This window comes from Lotus japonicus, chromosome 3, assembly GCF_012489685.1.
Source record: "Lotus japonicus ecotype B-129 chromosome 3, LjGifu_v1.2".
NCBI classification, from domain to species: Eukaryota; Viridiplantae; Streptophyta; class Magnoliopsida; order Fabales; family Fabaceae; genus Lotus; species Lotus japonicus.
Genome location: NC_080043.1, coordinates 11,403,244 through 11,420,462, shown reverse-complemented (window position 1 = coordinate 11,420,462; position 17,219 = coordinate 11,403,244). Strand labels below are relative to the sequence as shown.

The window sequence follows — 17,219 nt, the reverse complement described above, 5'->3', positions numbered from 1 at the left end:
TATAATGTCGAGTAATCATGAAAGTTTTAGACAAAAAATAACCTACGAATAAGAGCAGCAACTTATATAGGTGAATCCATTGAAGAGAGTTTTCAAAATAATTTTTTTTTTTTAGTTTAGGTCTGTCGTATTATATGCGCACCTTAAAATAATCTACTGAAAGAATACAAATAGAAAGGAATTTTAAAAAATTTCAAAAAAAAAAGTGAAAAATGGGTTGGTGGGCTAGCCCAACCCAACCCGTCATTAACCCGCAAAAATACGGGTTGGGTTGGGTTGACCCACTTTTAAATTTGGGTTCAAAATTCCAACCCAACCCGTCAAAAAAGGTGGGCCAAACGGGCTGCCCAGCGGGCCAAGCCCATTTTACCACCCTAGTTTTTGGGCTAGAAAGATTTGTCCAAAGGAAAATAAAATGCAATTTTTAAATACATGAATGTGGCCAACTTAACGTATTAAAACCCATCATGAGTAACAGGATTATTAAATATTACAATCATTACACTGCTGAAATTTAAAATCATCCTAATCTCTTAGGTATGATCGATCCAAGTGCAGCAAAGAAGCTCTGTGAGCACATGAAGATCTTATTCAAGGAAAAACAAAGAAAGGAATAAATTAAAAAACACATTAAAGTAACTTCCTGCTTTCTCATGAGGTTGAATGCATTCAATTAACCTTCTTTATTAAGCGATAAGTTGGAATCGCTAGCAAATTCTGAGTTCTTGGCGTTGTAAGGCCAAATTCCTCAGTCATGTCCATGTCATCAGTAGACACGCCCGGTGGAAGCTCCCAATTGAAGCAATGCACTAGCTGAGCTAGAAGAAACGGAACCGTAGTTAAACCCAATAGCATCCCGGGACAGCGTCTACGACCAGAACCAAATGGTAAAAATTGATAATTGTGCCCATGAGAATCTATGTCGGTGTTATGAAATCTTTCTGGATAAAAATCCTCAAAATTATCTGACCACATTTTAGGATCTCGTCCTAATGTCCAAGAATTGACTAAAACTCGTGACTTTTTCGCAATGAAATAACCATTGATTGTAATATCTTCCGTACACTCACGAGGTGGGAGGAGTGGAGCAGGTGGATGTAACCTAAAGGTCTCTTTCATCACCATATCGAGGTATGGCAACTTTGGTAAGTCAGCTTCTTCTACCATCCTCCCCATACCCACTACATTCTTTAACTCATCTTGAAGTTTCTTCATAACCCTTGGGTGCCTTATTAGTTCTGCCATATTCCAATCAACCGACATGATAGTTGTGTCAACTGCTCCGATAATTATATCCAACAAAATAGCCTTGATGTTTGTTTTGGTAATAGCATGTTTATCCTTTGATTGGTGCATATGTGATAGCAATATGTCAACGAAGTCAATAGATTGCACGCTTTTCTGGTCGGTAAGGCGAGCAGAAGCCTCGTGATCTTTGATGATTATCTCTAACACTTCGTCAAATTTCTTGTGCGCTTTCTTGAACCTTCGTACAAGTCCCTGAGATATGGATTAAATTTGAGGAAAATTTAGTGGACAATGTAAAGTCTTTTAGGATAAGAATAAGGATTGAATATGGTCAAAGTCTTAAAAATAGGAGTTTTTAAAAATAGGAATGCATATTTGGTTTTACTCCCGACATTTCAATTTCTTTAATATAAGTCTTTAAATGTAAAAAAAAAATTGAGGCAATAGAGACTAATGATTCACTCACACTCCACTTTTTCTTCATCTCGTTTTCACTCATTTATTTCTAGAGAATCGCTATATCACATGACAAATTCAATGCACGACGGGAGACGATTGTAGCAGGGCCGACCCAAGGGTAAAGCCACCAAAGCAAGGCTTTAGGCCTCCAAAAAGAATTTTGTTTTACTAAGTAAAAAAGACCTCTAAATATTTTTTTACTAAGTAAATAAGGCCTCCAAAATTAAAGTTTTCTATAGTCCTCATTTATGTAATAAGACTTCACTTTAAACTTCACTTTAGGCCACACTTAGTGTTGGGCCAACCCTGGATTGTAGTTTGCACGTTTTGACGGAAAACAAGGATTGTGGGCTGATGATAAAAACCCCAATCTGATTAAGATCACACGGTGGGAATTAAGTCGTGCCTTGTCGTAAAAAATATAATCGTGTACAATAGCATTTTCTTATTTCTATCTCCCTTTATATTTTCACATCACTTATTATATTACTAATAAACAAAAACTTATTATATCACTGATTTCTCTTTTTTTTTTTCTTATATCATGAAAGTGAAATTGGAAAAAGGTATGTCAACAAAGTATTATTGGTGTTTAATTGCAAATAAACGTGGCTAACCGATGACATGTATCCGGTTGACAAGTAATTAGTTAGTCTTTAATACTAACATTCTACTTAAAATTCCAAAACTTTCAAAGTGAGGATTCAAACACGAGAAATCTACCACTATAAGATCTCATGTTCGAATCATCATGTTGTAATTAACATTTGAGATTTTTATCATTGTCAATATTGTCACGTCAGCAGATAACATGGTGTGTCATATAGTCTCATAACTGATGATGCCACTAGGGACTAACTGATGATTCGTCCTCCTTGGTTAGCCACATAAATTAAGGTTTTTAACAATCAAAAGTAACAATAGTACATGTATGCAAATCGTTCTTCAATCACATTTAAAGGCAAAATTGATTCTAGGAAAAAAAGTTTATTGCGTATCAGAAATGATTATGAAGGGAAATAAGTAGATTCAAACATCTAGTAGTAGTTGTAGTTGAAGTACCTGAAGATCAAAGGCCCCAACCCAAGGTATATAATCTCCCAGATCAAGAACTCCCATGAGGAGCAGAACGTCACGAGCAAGCTGTTTTACACCAAATTTATCATCAAATTTACCCCAAATCATTCTATGGACAGTATTCTCTACAACATCCCCAATTTTCTCACTGACATTCACAACCTCACGTGAGGCTGCTGATTTCTTAAGTGATTCCACAAACAGTCCTACTTCCTCCCTCCTTAAAGGAGCAAAGCTTTGAACTTTCGGCATGTTTAAGAGCTCAAACATGCACAGTTTCATCATGTTTCGCCAGTAGGAATTATACTCAGTGAAAATTATGCCTTTACTGTCATAACAAATGTATTTGGATGCTTGAGTTATAGGCCTGCTAGCAAAAACAATGTCATGGGTCTTGAGGACTAGCTCTGCTGTTTCAGGGGATGAAATCACAATGGTTGGGACCTTTCCTAGCTTTAAGGACATGACGGGTCCATATTTTTTTGAAAGTTCGTGCATGGATCGGTGAGGGAGTTTACCCAGCTGGTGGAGGTTGCCAATTATTGGCAGAGGTTTGGGACCTGGTGGATATTTCCTACCATTTTTATGTTCTTTTGGATTAAGAAGCAGGGCAACTGATAGAATGAAAAGTAATATCAGAAGGAGCAACGCAGGTATAGCTAATGCTTGAGGTAACATGATTAATTTGCTTGCTTCAATGGGGAATAACTGAAGACAAGGTTTTGGGTGTGATTGCATTGCTTGATGCATATAGGTATTTATAGTGGAGAATACATGATTAATTTGCTTGCTTGCATTGCAGCAACATGTTAGAATCTACCATGTCTCCGTTACTATTTAATTGTCAATTAATGAAAAAAATTGTTTTTATTTAATTGTCGGCTTACACTTTTAAGATTGCATTAATTTTTTTTTCCAATAATACCCTCTTGCAATAAATATTGAGAAATAAAGGAAAACATAAATAATGTGAGAGCTTAAATGATGAGAGACAGTAATAGTTAAAGTTCAAAAAAGTAAAATCAAATTACATATTTTCTTTTTCTTTTTTCAGAGAGCAAACAAGCTTATTAAAAATTAAAAGAAAAGTACAATCTCTTAAAGAGGAGACGCGAAAGAAACACAGAACCCAGCCATGGAAAAGCAACCAACAATTAAACCACAATGTAAACTCCAAAAGCCCTAAAAGGCTCAAAGCCAAGACAACCCAAACCCAACAACAAGAGCCCCAAGCGCCTCAAAAGCTACATATCAACGAAAGACCACTATGAGCAAACACGATCATTTTCTCTAAGGAACTCCGTCAACCCATGAATGACCTCTTCCTCACTGCAGGGGAACTCCAACCCCACATATTTTCCCAACTTTTTCAAAAATCAACAAAATTAATTGTTCGTTTTGTATGTTTCTATGTTGTGGTGGATAGTAGTTTGCATATCATCAAGGATAGGTTCGAGATTTCCAACTTGGGTTTTTACAGTAACTCCCACTTTTTTCCATTTTTCATTAATTTGCAATTTGACACTTATCATAAGACTTATCATCCATTATTTTTATAGGATTTATCATTGACTTCTTTTTTCAATTTAACTTATCATTCATCTTAATGGTGACCTTTATACTATAAATCATAAATTATTATTTTGTCTACCACACAAAAAGAAGTATACTACACAAGCTTAAATTAAATGCACTTTAATTTAATGACATTTATTTTTTCTATAGATAAATGAGAGTTTGGAACATAACAATTTTAGACTATTAGTGATAAATTTTTCTTAAAAAATTAATAACCAAAACTAAAAGAATAAAGAGTTTAATGGATATGCACTGACAGTGTAAAATAGTTTTACACAGTCATTCAATCAAAGCATGCCACATAAGAGAGATAATTACATTTGACTTTAATTTTAATTAAAAGAATAAGATATTTTCTGATTTGGCGGAATTCAATTGGATGTCTGTGTAAAACTATTTTACACTGTCAGTGCATATCCATTAAACTCAAGAATAAATTCTTTTATTAAGAGAAAGAATTTTGATTATAATTATAAAAATGCTATCTAAAGGAAAAAATATATATATCAATAATCCAAAACTTGAAAAAAAAAACTGAATAGAAAATTTCAAAGATTATTAGTACAACTTATAGTCATTTTCTATTGTTCATGTACATAAGTTAGGTTAATCTTTTCTTTTTTGTTGTATACATATGTGTTTTTTTAATAAATATATTTTGGTTTATTTACTGAAATTTGATATAAAACTCATCAAATAACCAACAAAGTATATATGCGTATTAAAATTTGACTATGGTCGTAAAAAAAAATTCAAGTTTCGCCACTGCAAAGAAGGTTGACGGAGGGTAACATTGGGATTAAGAGTGATATTTTTAAAGATTAAAGACTAGTTTACACAATAGAAATTCGTGGAACCAAAAGTGCTTTTAAGTCATTTCTAATTAAGTATTTGATAGTTGGAAGCACCAAGACTAATCTATTCAATGCTCTGAGATTAGATTAAGCGAGAAAGTCTTTTTCAACAAATCTTTTGCTCAAGAATCAAACTCTCAAATAAATGCTTAACGAACTCAGCTATCTAGCTACCAACTGTGTTGCAATATTGTTTGTTGAAACCAATTTTTATGTTGGTTGTTGGGCTAGAGAGATTTGTCTAAAGGAAAATAAAATGCAATTTTCAAATACATGATGATATGCGCCGACTTAACGTATTGAAACTCATAATGAGTAATAGGATTATCAAATTATTACAGTGCCAAAATTAAAAATCATCCAAATCTCTTAGGTATGATTGATCCAAGTGCTGCAAAGAAGCTCTGTGCGCACATGAAGATCTTATTCAGAGAAAAACAAAGACTGACTTAAATTAAAAAACACATGAAAATAATTTCCTGCTTTGTCATGAGGTTTGATGCGCTCAACTAACCTTCATTTATTAAGCGATAAGTTGGAATCGCTAGCAAATCCTGAATTCTTGGAATTGTAAGGCCAAATTCCTCAGTCATGTCCAAGTCATCAGTAGACATGCCCAATGGAAGCTCCCAATTGAAGCAATGCACTAACTGTGCTAGAATAAATGGAACGGTAGTTAAACCCAATTGCATTCCGGGACAGAGTCTACGACCTGAACCAAATGGTAGAAATTCAAAATGGAGTCCATGAGAATCTATGTCGGTGTTGTGAAATCTTTCTGGATAAAAATTCTCAGCATTATCTGACCAACTTTTAGGATCCCGTCCTATTGTCCACGAATTGACTAAAACTCGTGAATTTTTCGCAATAAAGTAACCATTGATTGTAATATCTTCACTACACTCGCGAGGCACGAGGAATGGAGCAGGTGGGTGTATCCTTAAGGTCTCTTTCACGACCATGTGGAGGTATGGCAACTTAGGTATGTCAGCTTCTTCTACCAGCCTCCCCATACTCACTACATTCTTTAACTCATCTTGAAGTTTCGTCATAGCCTTTGGTTGCCTCAATAGTTCTGTCATAGCCCAATCAACCGTCATGATAGTTGTATCAAGTGATCCGAGAATAATATCCAACAAAATAGCCTTGAGGTTGGTTTTGTTAATAATATTTTTGTCCTTTGATTGGTGCATATGTGATAGCAATGTGTCAGTGAAATCAATAGATTGCCTGCTTTTCTGGTCGCTAAGACGAGAAGAAGCCTCATGATCTTTGATGATTTGCTCTAACATTTGGTCAAATTCCTCGTGCACTTTCTTGAACTTTCTTACTAATCCCTGAGATATGGATTAAATATTGAGTAAGATTTAGTGAACAACGTAAAATCTTTTAGGATAAGAACAAGGATTAAATATATTCAAAGTCCTATAAATATTGATGTCTCATCTTCGAATTATCAGTGTAAAGATTTGAGATTTTAATCATTGTCAATATTGTTACATTAGCAGATAACATGCAGCACAGCTCAAGGGCCAAGTCACGGAAGCAAGGACTTTAGGCTTAAAAAAAATCATTTTATTTAACAAAGTAAAAAAGACTCCAAATTTTTTAATAAATAAATTTTCCTTTAGGTAAAAATGTCTCACTTTAAACTTTGCTTTAGACCTCGTTTAATGTTAGACCGACCCTGAGAGCATGATGTGTCCTAGGTTAGCTACATAAAGCTTTTAACAATCAAAATCAATGTTATTAAACTCGGCCTGATAATCGACTCGGTCAGAGCACTGAGTCAATGAGTCACTGATTCGAATGCTTGACTCAGTGTATATTAAAAAATTATAAAACAGTCCAATACAATATAAAGTTAATATATAAATAATAAAATAGGTTTCAAAACATTTATAATATGATGGTGTAGTGGTTAACATTTATAATATGATGGTGTAGTGGTTAACATTTAGCTCAAGTGGTAAGAGTTAGGGGACATAAGGGTGGGGAGGGGAAGGTCCAGGGTTCGAATCCTGGAAGAGAACTTTAAAGGAAATTTCTAACTTACTAACCAAGGTTATTAAAACCGGACCGGTGATCAAACCGTTGAGGGCACCGGTTCAAGGTTCACAGGTTTAACCGTAATTGAACCGTGGTCCAACCGGTTTTACCGCTATAAATTAAACAATATTATTTTAAAATATTATTTTAAAATGGACCAAGAGAATTTGATTTTAACACCCCTGTCCTAAATTCATGCATCAAAATCACTCTAATAAAATTGTTCATTATATTTTATAAGTTAGTATTGTAGTAATTAAATAATAATATTTAAATTAATATTGTATGAATATATTAAAATAAATTACTCTTTTTTATCACTATAATATTTTTTATAGATTTTTTAGTGTTACTAAATTTTACTGATTTCCTTTGACGTAAATTTTCTAATGAAATCTCAGTAAACAAATTTTCTAAGTATATATTGCACCCAGTTTTTTAATATATATATATATATATATATATATATATATATATATGTACGTAAGAAACAACTTGCAGGGTTGTCAACCAAACCGTACCGTAACATGCTTTTCAAAAAAAATTCCAACCGTAACATGAAAATAATTACATGGGCAAGGCCTTTGAAATATGTGTGGCCCAGCCCACAAATACCTAAACCCTAAAATTTACTTAACTTTCATATTCCCACTTTGTTATACCCTGCACTCCTGCAGCAGCCGCATCACCTAAGGAAACCAGAGAACCAGTCTTGCTAGGCATCAACCAAACCGTACCGTAACATAGACAGATGGTATGTTTTACCACTCCCACTCTCCACACACCAACCCTTCTCCTCTCCTCCTCCACTCATTTGGCATGAGCTGACCCATTTTTACAAAAAAAATGGAAAATGAAACAAAAAAACTTGAACCGCCAGAAACCGCCATCCGGCCGGTTTTCACCGGTTCTGCCGGTTTTACGCCGGTTCTCCCGGTTCACTTCCGGTTCCTTGCCCAGACGGTTTTGTGGGTGTTTTGGACCGGCTTGGGATCCGGTTTCCGGTTTTACCAGTCGAACCGACCGGTCCGGTCCGGTTTTGATTACCATGTTACTAACAACTAACCACTAACATTTGCCTATAAAAAAAACATTTCCTCACGGTCTTGTGTTCAAACCACACTTGAAACAAATTTTTGGATGATTAATTTAACACATTTTTATAATACTCTCTACACATGTAAGGCCCATTATCAATATATCAATAAAAAAAAGTTAAAAAACACAAATTAGGTGCTAAGCAACCCATGCCTAAAGCATGTTACTTGGATACACTTCCGTTGAACAAAAAAAAATTAAAAAAGGTGAATCGCCGGTTCTAACAAAAAATCGGCCTAATCACCGGTTTTTCAACTAAATTGGTCGGGCCGCTCCGGTTCAACCCGGTTTGAATGTATGGCCTGATCTGATTTTCAGCTCAAACTGGACCAGTCACCGATTCTCGGCTGCACCAACCGGTCCGGTCCGAATTTAATAACACTGATCAAAAGTAACATGATGCAAGAGTACGTGTACGGAAATCAGAGGCGGATCTACACTATGATGAGAGGGTTCAAATGAACCCCTGAAAAAAAAAAGGTTAACTTACCCCCTGTATAAATTTTATGCCCTATATAATTTTTTTCTGAACCCCCTGAAAATTTTAAATTATACTAGTAGTTTAAATTGTGCACTTATTTGCACCAAAGAGGCAAACTCACTTACCCCAGTCTCTCACACATGCGTGTGTCTCAGTGTCTTTATTGCAGGAAGTGTGTTTGTTAGTATAGGGCAGTCACGACGTCAAACTCATAACATTACAACAGAGCATCATTCTCGTGTTGAGTTATTTTATACCGTGATAGACATGTAACTTCAAGAACTTAATGATCGTCTTGGTGAGATTAATACTCAATTGTCCATTTGTTTGGCTTCGTTGGATCCATCTAATTTGTTCTCTGCTTTTGATAAGGCAAAGGTGTTGGAATTTGCAAGTTTTTATCCAAATGAGTCAACTCCATTTAATTTAGTGGTGCTTGGTGTGTGTGGTGATGCACTAGATTCTTACATCATCATTCATCAGTATGCGTAGAAATGATGAATTTACCTTATTGAAAGTACTCCAACAACTTTCAGAAAAATTGGTTTAAAAAGGAAAACATTTTGTTTATCCACAAGTTTATCTTCTTTTGAAGTTTGCACTCATTTTACTTGTTTTTATGAATATTGTGAAGAATAGGCCCCGTAACCGAATGAGAGATACATGGATGAACGACTATTTAGTTACTTACATTAAGAGTAATGTGTTCAACAACATTGACCCCGAGCTTAATATTCAACGATTTCAAAATACGAAATCATGTAAAAGACAATTATAACTTGTATAATTTATTAGTATAAACATATTTAAGTTATTTTTAATTATATTTTCACCAATGTATTCGTTTTAAAAATTTAGACTCCCTAGCCCCGGGTCTTAGATCCACCACGGACGGAAATCGTTCTACAGTCCATTTTAAAGGCAAAATTGATTCTAGGAAAAAAGTTTGTTGTGTATCAGAAATGATTATGAAGCGAAATAAATAAGTAGATTTAAACATGCTAGTAGTAGTTGTAGTTGACGTACCTGAAGATCAAAGGCCCTAAACTCCCATGAGGTGCAGAACATCATGAACAAGCCTTTTTACATCAAATTTTTCAAGGTTACTGGGACCCCAAATCATTTTCTGGACAACATTCTCTACAAGATCCCCAACTCTCTTAGTGACATTTGAAGGAAATCAATTCCATGACTATTATTGATGAATAAACCTCTATTTATACAAATACAAAGTTGACTAATAATAAATGCTAAACCCTAATTACATGCATAATTACAGAATAATAAATATAAGAATATTCTATTCAATCACACCCCCGCAGTCGAAGCGGGAGGTTCACCGACGCTGAGACTGGAACGAAAATCATCAAAAAGAACCCGAGGAAGGCCTTTCGTAAAAATGTCCGCAATTTGATGACGGGAAGGAACATGAAGGATGCGAGCCTGGCCACGCGCGACCTTCTCCCGAACAAAGTGGATATCCATCTCAATATGTTTGGTACGCTGATGGTGCACAGGATTGCCAGAGAGGTAGATGGCACTCACATTGTCACAGTAGACCAATGTTGCCTGAGAGAGAGGAAAGTGAAGCTCGAGAAGTAAATTGCGGATCCAGCAAGACTCGGAGACAACATTAGCAACACCCCTGTATTCAGCTTCAGCACTAGAGCGAGAGAGGGTGGGTTGCCGCTTGGAGGACCAAGAAATAAGATTGTCACCGAGGAAAACACAGTAGCCAGAAGTAGAGCGTCTGGTGTCAGGACATCCCCCCCAGTCAGCATCCGTATAAGAAACAAGTTTCTCAATAGGGGAGGGATACAAGTGAAGACCGTAAGTCAGAGTGCCACGAACATAGCGTAAGACACGCTTTAGAGCAAGCATATGGTTGGTGTGGGGAGCATGCATGTGTAAGCACACCTGTTGGACAGCATAGGAAATGTCAGGACGAGTGAATGTGAGGTACTGTAAGGCACCAGCAAGACTCCGATACAACGTGGCATCCTCACAAGGAGTCCCAGAAGAAGAAGTGAGCTTCTGCTTGGTGTCAACCGGAGTAGCAGAAGGGTTGCACAACGCCATGCCGGCGTGGGCAATGACCTCACTAGCATAAGTGCTCTGACTGAGGAAAAGGCCACCGGCATGCCGAGTGACAGCGATGCCAAGGAAATAACTCAGAGGACCCAGATCCTTCATAGCAAATTCGGATGCAAGAAGGGCCATAAAGGATTTGCGGAGATCATGAGAAGAAGCAACGAGGATGATGTCATCGACATATAGCAGAATATAGGCGATGTCAGTACCCCGCCGGAAGATAAAAAGGGAATGATCTGAACTGTTGTGTTGGAAGCCAATAGAGGAAACATAGTCAGCAAAACGCTGATACTAAGCACGAGGCGCCTGTTTCAGACCATAAAGAGACTTCTTCAGACGACAGACATAGTCCGAGTGCTGAGAGTCGCGGAAACCCAAAGGCTGATGCATGTAGACAGTCTCATGGAGATCACCATGCAGAAAGGCATTCTGGACATCCAACTGATGAATGGGCCAGGATCTGGAGAGAGCAATGCTGAGGACTGTCCATATGGTAGCCGGTTTCACCACGGGGCTAAAAGTCTCGTCACAATCCACACCTGTAATCTGAGACCTGCCATCACCTACAAGACGAGCTTTATAACGCTCAAACAAACCATTAGACTGCTATTTATGGCGAAAAATCCACATGCAACGAATAACATTAACATCACAAGGACGGGGAACCAACTCCCACGTATTATTTCTAATAAGAGCATTAAATTCAGACTGCATAGCGGACTTCCAATTGGGATCGGATAAGGCTTGTTTTGGGTTACGAGGCAAGGGTGAGATGGACGGGTCATCAATAGAGACCGAAAGACTAAAAGGCTTTTTAGGTTTGTAAATGTCGTGCATGCTACGGGTAGTCATGGTCCGTACGGGTGGTGTAGGAGGGACCGGAGGCAAGGGCAAAGGCGAGGGAGAAGAGGTAGGGGAGACGGGAGTCGATAAGGGAGGCGAAGAGTCAGTGGGACTCGACGGCGGGACCAGAGGGTCAGGCGTTCGGGAGGATACGGTTTGCCAATGGTGGATCAAAGAAGGAAGGAGGTCCTCGGTGAAGCACTCATAAGAAGGGGCAGGAGTCAAGGATAGGTCAGCAAAGGGGAATCGGGTTTCATAAAAAATGACATGCCGCGATATTAAAACTTTTCTGTGTGACAAATCATAACATTTATAACCTCTGTGATTCATCGGATACCCCAGAAAAACACACGGAGTCGATCGTGGTTGCAATTTGTTTATTGTAGCGGAAGGAAAGAGAGGAAAACATAGACAACCAAAGACATGTAAGTGGGAGTAGGAAGGGTCGCGATGATACAACAGCTGAGTAGGAGAATCATTCTGAAGAGTCTTGCGTGGCAAAATGTTCAGAAGGTACGTTGCCATTTGAAGGGCATGATGCCAAAATGAAGGAGGAACTGACGAATGAGCGAGGAGGGTGCGGATCATGTTGTTAATGGTGCGAATCTTCCGTTCTGCTTTGCCGTTTTGAGAAGAAGTGTGAGGGCAAGAGAAGCGAAAAAGAAGGCCATTAGCATCACAATGCCGATGAAAGGATTCATTGTCATATTCACGTCCATTATCACATTGAAGACATTTAATATTTGCTGAAAATTGTGTTTTAATAAGTGTAGCAAGAGTAGTAAACATTTCATAAACCTGAGATTTCTTGCTAATCGGAAACGTCCATAAAAAATCAGTGTGATCATCCAAAAACAAAACGTAATAACGATGACCAGCAGTACTTAAAACAGGAGACGTCCATAAATCACTATGCAAAATATCAAATGGTCTTAAAGTAATAGTTTCAGATGAAGTAAAAGGCAACCGGACATGTTTTCCTAAAACACAAGAGTCACAAACAGAACTAGAACGCGAAGGTTCACAAAAAATAAGTTTATTATTCCTAAGATGGTTTAAAGCTGAGGAAGCTGGATGACCAAGTCGATTGTGCCAGACACTATAAGCAAGACCAGCAAAGGGAGAGGAACGAGTGACTGGGTAGAGGTCGCCGAGGCTGTTACATCTCAGGAGAGGCATCCCCGTCTTGAAGTCAGACACCGAGAATCCAAATGGATCAAAAGAAACAGAAACATTATTGTTAGTAGTGAGTTGTCGCACAGAAATTAAGTTTTTAATAATTCGCGGAGTGTGCAAGACATGATTGAGTGCTAAAGGTTTATGAGGGGTAGGAATAGAAGTGTATCCTGAACCCTGAATTGGAATGCCCTGACCACTACCAACTATCAGTTTCTGATTTAAATGACTTAAATTAGAATAAGACGTGAGAGTACCTTGAGATGCCGCAGTATGGGACGAGGCGCCGGTGTCCATGTACCACGTGGTGTCTGGAGGAGTCAAGGACATGGTGTGCATGGCAGCAGCGATATCAGTGGGTGCTGGAGAAGCAGTAGCGGTGTAGGCCTGAGGACGCGGACCTAAAACGCCGGGTTGTTGCGGAGCAATCATGGGACGCGACCACTGAGATGTGGGGTAAGGACAAGGAGGCATGACCCAAGGGGAAGAAGCCCAACCAGGGGGAGGAGCCCAACCCCAGGGATTCCAGGATGCCTGCGGTGGTGGGCGCCAGGATGGAGGAGATGCAGCAGAGGAACCAGAGGAGCCAGATGATCCAGGATAACGGGAGCCACCTTTCTTCTTGGGTTTACCAGAACCATCCTGATAATTGCGATTGTGCCCGGACCCATAACGATGGTTGGAGTGGCCCTGATCGTTGCGGTAGGTGGGGCGCTGCTTAGAGGAGTCAACGGAGGCCTGTGGACGGGAAGCAGAGGTGTGCAAAGCAGTCTGAGAGGCCGGACCGGACATCCTGGCGAGACCAGATTCCTCTAGAATCAACATGGAGCGGACCTTGAGAAAAGGTGGCAAAGGCTCGCTCTGACGAATCAGGGTGGCAACACCACGAAAGGGCTCAGTGAGACCAGAGACCAACTGAAGAACAAGACGATGGTCACTGACTGGGGCACCAACATTCCGCAACTGATTAGAGATATGTTTCAGACACTGACAATGGGCCGAAACATTAGGAAAATCCTCCATGCGAGTGGAGATGAAATCCTGGTCGAGAGCGACGGCACGAGAGTTCTGATTGTCCTCAAACATAGAAGCTATACGGTTCCAAGTAGCCATAGCAGTAGAACCTTTCTCCATAACAGTGGCGAGAAGATCAAAGGAGATGGTGGAATAAATCCACTGTTTGACGGTAGAGTCAAGAGTGGCCCACCGGGCATAGGAAGCATCGGTGCGCGCAGGAGGCTCCAAGCCAGCTTGAGGAATGATGTGGTGGAGCACCTGAGTGGTGTGAGCATGAGTTTCAAACAATTCAGCCCACATAGCATAATGATCCTTGTCGAGTTCAAGTTTGAAAGGAATGTTGTTTTTGATATTGGTGACAGCAAGAGCCGGATGAAAATCCGACTTGGCAAAGGAGGAGGACGGCTCCGTGGGCGTGGGAACCATAGTTGTGTCACCGGTTGGAGAACCAGTGGTAGAAGCGGATTCAGCCATAAAACCTGCAATAAAGAGAAAATTAAATCTGGGTTTCTTTTTTTTTTTTTTTTTGTTGTTGTGGTGAACCGGTTCGGTTGAACCGTTGACGGGTTCACTGGCGAACCGTACAGGCCTGGGTGGGCTGGACCGGTTCTGGGCTAAAATTGAAAACGGGTCGGGTCTGGGTTTGTGGAGCCAGACACGGGTAGGAGTGCAGCAAAGCTTCAGCACGAGCGTCGATCGGCGAGGATGGGGGGAGATCGGACGTCGGCGCGGCAGGCGGCGGCTGTGGGCAGCGGCCGGAGGAGCTGCGGTCGAGGGAGGAGGCGCGGGCGTGGTTTCGTGAGGCACGAACGCGCGCGGCTCTGATTCAGCACGCGGAAGGCAGCGACGGCGCTATGGGAAGGACGCGGTGGCTGTGGAGTGGCCGGCGGCGCGATGGGAGGCGCGGTGCTTGGGCAGCGGCGGCGGTTGCACAAGATAGTGCTTAGGTGGCGGCAGCTGGTGTATAAGGAAGAGGAAAGGAAAAATAGTATGAAAAAGGATAGGAGGAAAAGGAAATTAGGTCAGAAAAGAGGATCTGAACCTGCTCTGATACCATGAAGGAAATCAATTCCATGACTATTATTGATGAATAAACCTCTATTTATACAAATACAAAGTTGACTAATAATAAATGCTAAACCCTAATTACATGCATAATTACAGAATAATAAATATAAGAATATTTTATTCTATCAACATTCACAACCTCACGTGAGGCTGCTGATTTCTCAAGTGATTTCACAAACAGTCCTAATTCCTCACTCCTTAAAGGAGCAAAGCTTTGAACTTTCAGCACGCTAAAGAGCTCTAAGGTGCACAGCTTCGTCACATTGCGCCAGTACGAACCGTACTTAGAGAAAATCAAGCCCTTACTGTCATAGCAAATGTATTTGGATGCTTGAGTTAAAGGCCTGCTAGCAAAAACAGAGTCATGGGTCTTGAGGATTAGCTCTGCTGTTTCAGGGGACGAAACCACAATGGTTGGGACCTGTCCTAGCTTTAAGGACATGATGGGTCCATATTTTTTGGCAAGCTCGTGAATGGAGCGGTGTGGGAGTTTACCCAGCAGGTGGAGGTTGCCTATAATTGGCAGAGGTTTGGGACCTGGTGGATATTTCCTACCATTTTTATGCTCTTTTTTATTTAGAAGCTGGGCAACTGATAGAATGAAAAGTATTATCAGAAGGAGCTGCGCAACGCAGGTATAGCCAATGCTAGAGGTAACATGATTAATTTGCTTACTTGAATGGGTAATACCTAGAGATAATATTTTCGGTGTGATTACTGTGCATGATGTATATTGGTATTTATAGTGGAGAATACATTATTATTGATTAACACAATATATTTGCTATCGATTTTCCTATCACTTTCTACCTATCAAGTAATAACTAAAGAACAAAAAAGTAATATATACCTACAGAATTTTGTGTGGGTCAAAATTTTGTGTGGGTTTATGTACTATAATTTTTTCAATTTTTCTTAAAAGATTGCTAAATTAAAAAAGTTTAATAGGTATGCTCACATTCACATCAATCAAAATCAAATAAATTGACAAATGATTATCAGAGTTTTGAATATTATTTAAAAAAATTAAAATGATTTCACCCAGAAACGTAACTGTCATCAGACTTGTGGTTCCTGTCCATTGATGTCTTTTGCCACCGGACGATGATGTTGCAGGCGAGGCCGTGATTCAGATGGTGGGAGTGATCCTCAGAAAAAGAGACTTGATTGAACAGAAAGAAACTATCGTGATGACGATGATGGAAATTCCAGAGAAACAAGTGATGAATCTGATATCGGTGATGATCTTTATATGAATGATAGTGATAGGCAGAAAATTTCTGGGAATGACGAAATTGAAAGGGAAGCAGGAGGAGGAAGATGAATGAAATTCTGGGTGGGGGATTGGGTGGTGATGATGGTTTTGGTGGGAGAGGAAGGAGGAGGAGGAAGATGAATAATGAATGAAATTCTGGGTTTTGAATATGAAGAAGATGGAGGGGTTTTAGAGATGAAGATATGAATTTCTAGGTTTTGAAATAATTATAAGAGGAGAATTACTTAATTTGATGGAATAAATTTTTGAGGGACCGAACTAGAAGTAAAAAAATCCACATGGAATCATTTTAGATAAAAAAATAAAAAAAAATTCCAAGGGCTAAAATCTTTATATTTTTTCAGGTACCATTTTATATTTATGTGTATAAGTTAGGGACCAAAAATATATTTAACAATAAATAAATTGATTAATAATATATAAAAAATTTAATTAATTATCTTGAATGTGATTGGTTCACCTAGATCATGTGTTACTTAACGCAAAGATTACCATGGGTCATTGAGACAACCCCTTTGTTATAATTTTTCCGTTGGATGGTAGTTAGCATTTTAGCCTATATAATTAGGTGTTTTCAAGTTATATTTAGGGTTCACAAATTATTTTGCTATAATTAACTCTAAAATACTTAAGTTGAAAATGAAGGCAACAAAAGTTTAAGAGGGAAAAAGTATAAATCTTTTGAAACTCTTCTGTATTTTATTGCTTATTTGAAGATGATCCAAATATTTTCTTTATCTTTTGATTCATTTGTTTTTAAATTACATAATTTGTCACTATTTGCAATTTGTCACTATTTTAAATCAGTTTTTATTCTATATTTATAATTGACACTTGTACTATTTTTACAAAGGATATCAAGAAGATTTGAATCCAGTCCTGAGATTGATTTTTAGATTCTCTT

General features: G+C 38.6%; 4 protein-coding genes and 1 pseudogene across 4 annotated transcripts; all 5 read right to left on the bottom strand.

The window, feature by feature from the left end:
- Positions 1 to 453: 453 nt before the first annotated feature.
- On the bottom strand, positions 454 to 3,528 carry LOC130748814 (cytochrome P450 CYP736A12-like). Its single transcript, XM_057602056.1, has 2 exons — positions 2,770 to 3,528; positions 454 to 1,500 (listed from the first exon to the last, which is right to left on the bottom strand). Exons 1-2 carry the CDS (start codon positions 3,520 to 3,522, stop codon positions 670 to 672), a joined length of 1,584 nt encoding a protein of 527 aa, XP_057458039.1. The 5' UTR covers positions 3,523 to 3,528; the 3' UTR covers positions 454 to 669.
- Positions 3,529 to 5,452: 1,924 nt separating this feature from the next.
- On the bottom strand, positions 5,453 to 16,643 carry LOC130749550 (cytochrome P450 71AU50-like). Its single transcript, XM_057602925.1, has 3 exons — positions 16,094 to 16,643; positions 9,871 to 9,984; positions 5,453 to 6,553 (listed from the first exon to the last, which is right to left on the bottom strand). The coding sequence occupies exons 2-3, from the start codon at positions 9,913 to 9,915 to the stop codon at positions 5,726 to 5,728; spliced, it is 873 nt and encodes a 290-aa protein (XP_057458908.1). The 5' UTR covers positions 9,916 to 9,984; positions 16,094 to 16,643; the 3' UTR covers positions 5,453 to 5,725.
- On the bottom strand, positions 10,001 to 11,099 carry LOC130749549 (uncharacterized mitochondrial protein AtMg00810-like). The gene has a single exon (XM_057602924.1). It carries the CDS (start codon positions 11,062 to 11,064, stop codon positions 10,153 to 10,155), a length of 912 nt encoding a protein of 303 aa, XP_057458907.1. The 5' UTR covers positions 11,065 to 11,099; the 3' UTR covers positions 10,001 to 10,152.
- Positions 12,879 to 15,068, bottom strand: LOC130749548 (uncharacterized). The gene is made up of 2 exons (XM_057602923.1): positions 13,212 to 15,068; positions 12,879 to 12,963 (listed from the first exon to the last, which is right to left on the bottom strand). Exons 1-2 carry the CDS (start codon positions 14,443 to 14,445, stop codon positions 12,938 to 12,940), a joined length of 1,260 nt encoding a protein of 419 aa, XP_057458906.1. The 5' UTR covers positions 14,446 to 15,068; the 3' UTR covers positions 12,879 to 12,937.
- LOC130749551 (cytochrome P450 CYP736A12-like) lies at positions 15,065 to 15,714 on the bottom strand (annotated as a pseudogene).
- Positions 16,644 to 17,219: the final 576 nt, after the last annotated feature.

Coding starts and splice junctions, on each gene's coding strand:
- LOC130748814 (XM_057602056.1), bottom strand. CDS start 3,522: ATGCAATCACACCCAAAACCTTGTCTTCAGTTATTCCCCATTGAAGCA. Junction 1,501..2,769: donor TTGGGGCCTTTGATCTTCAG/GTACTTCAACTA, acceptor TCCATATCTCAG/GGACTTGTACGAAGGTTCAA.
- LOC130749549 (XM_057602924.1), bottom strand. CDS start 11,064: ATGGCCCTTCTTGCATCCGAATTTGCTATGAAGGATCTGGGTCCTCTG.
- LOC130749548 (XM_057602923.1), bottom strand. CDS start 14,445: ATGGCTGAATCCGCTTCTACCACTGGTTCTCCAACCGGTGACACAACT. Junction 12,964..13,211: donor CCATACTGCGGCATCTCAAG/GTACTCTCACGT, acceptor TCTGACTTCAAG/ACGGGGATGCCTCTCCTGAG.
- LOC130749550 (XM_057602925.1), bottom strand. CDS start 9,915: ATGATGTTCTGCACCTCATGGGAGTTTAGGGCCTTTGATCTTCAG. Junction 6,554..9,870: donor TTAGGGCCTTTGATCTTCAG/GTACGTCAACTA, acceptor TCCATATCTCAG/GGATTAGTAAGAAAGTTCAA.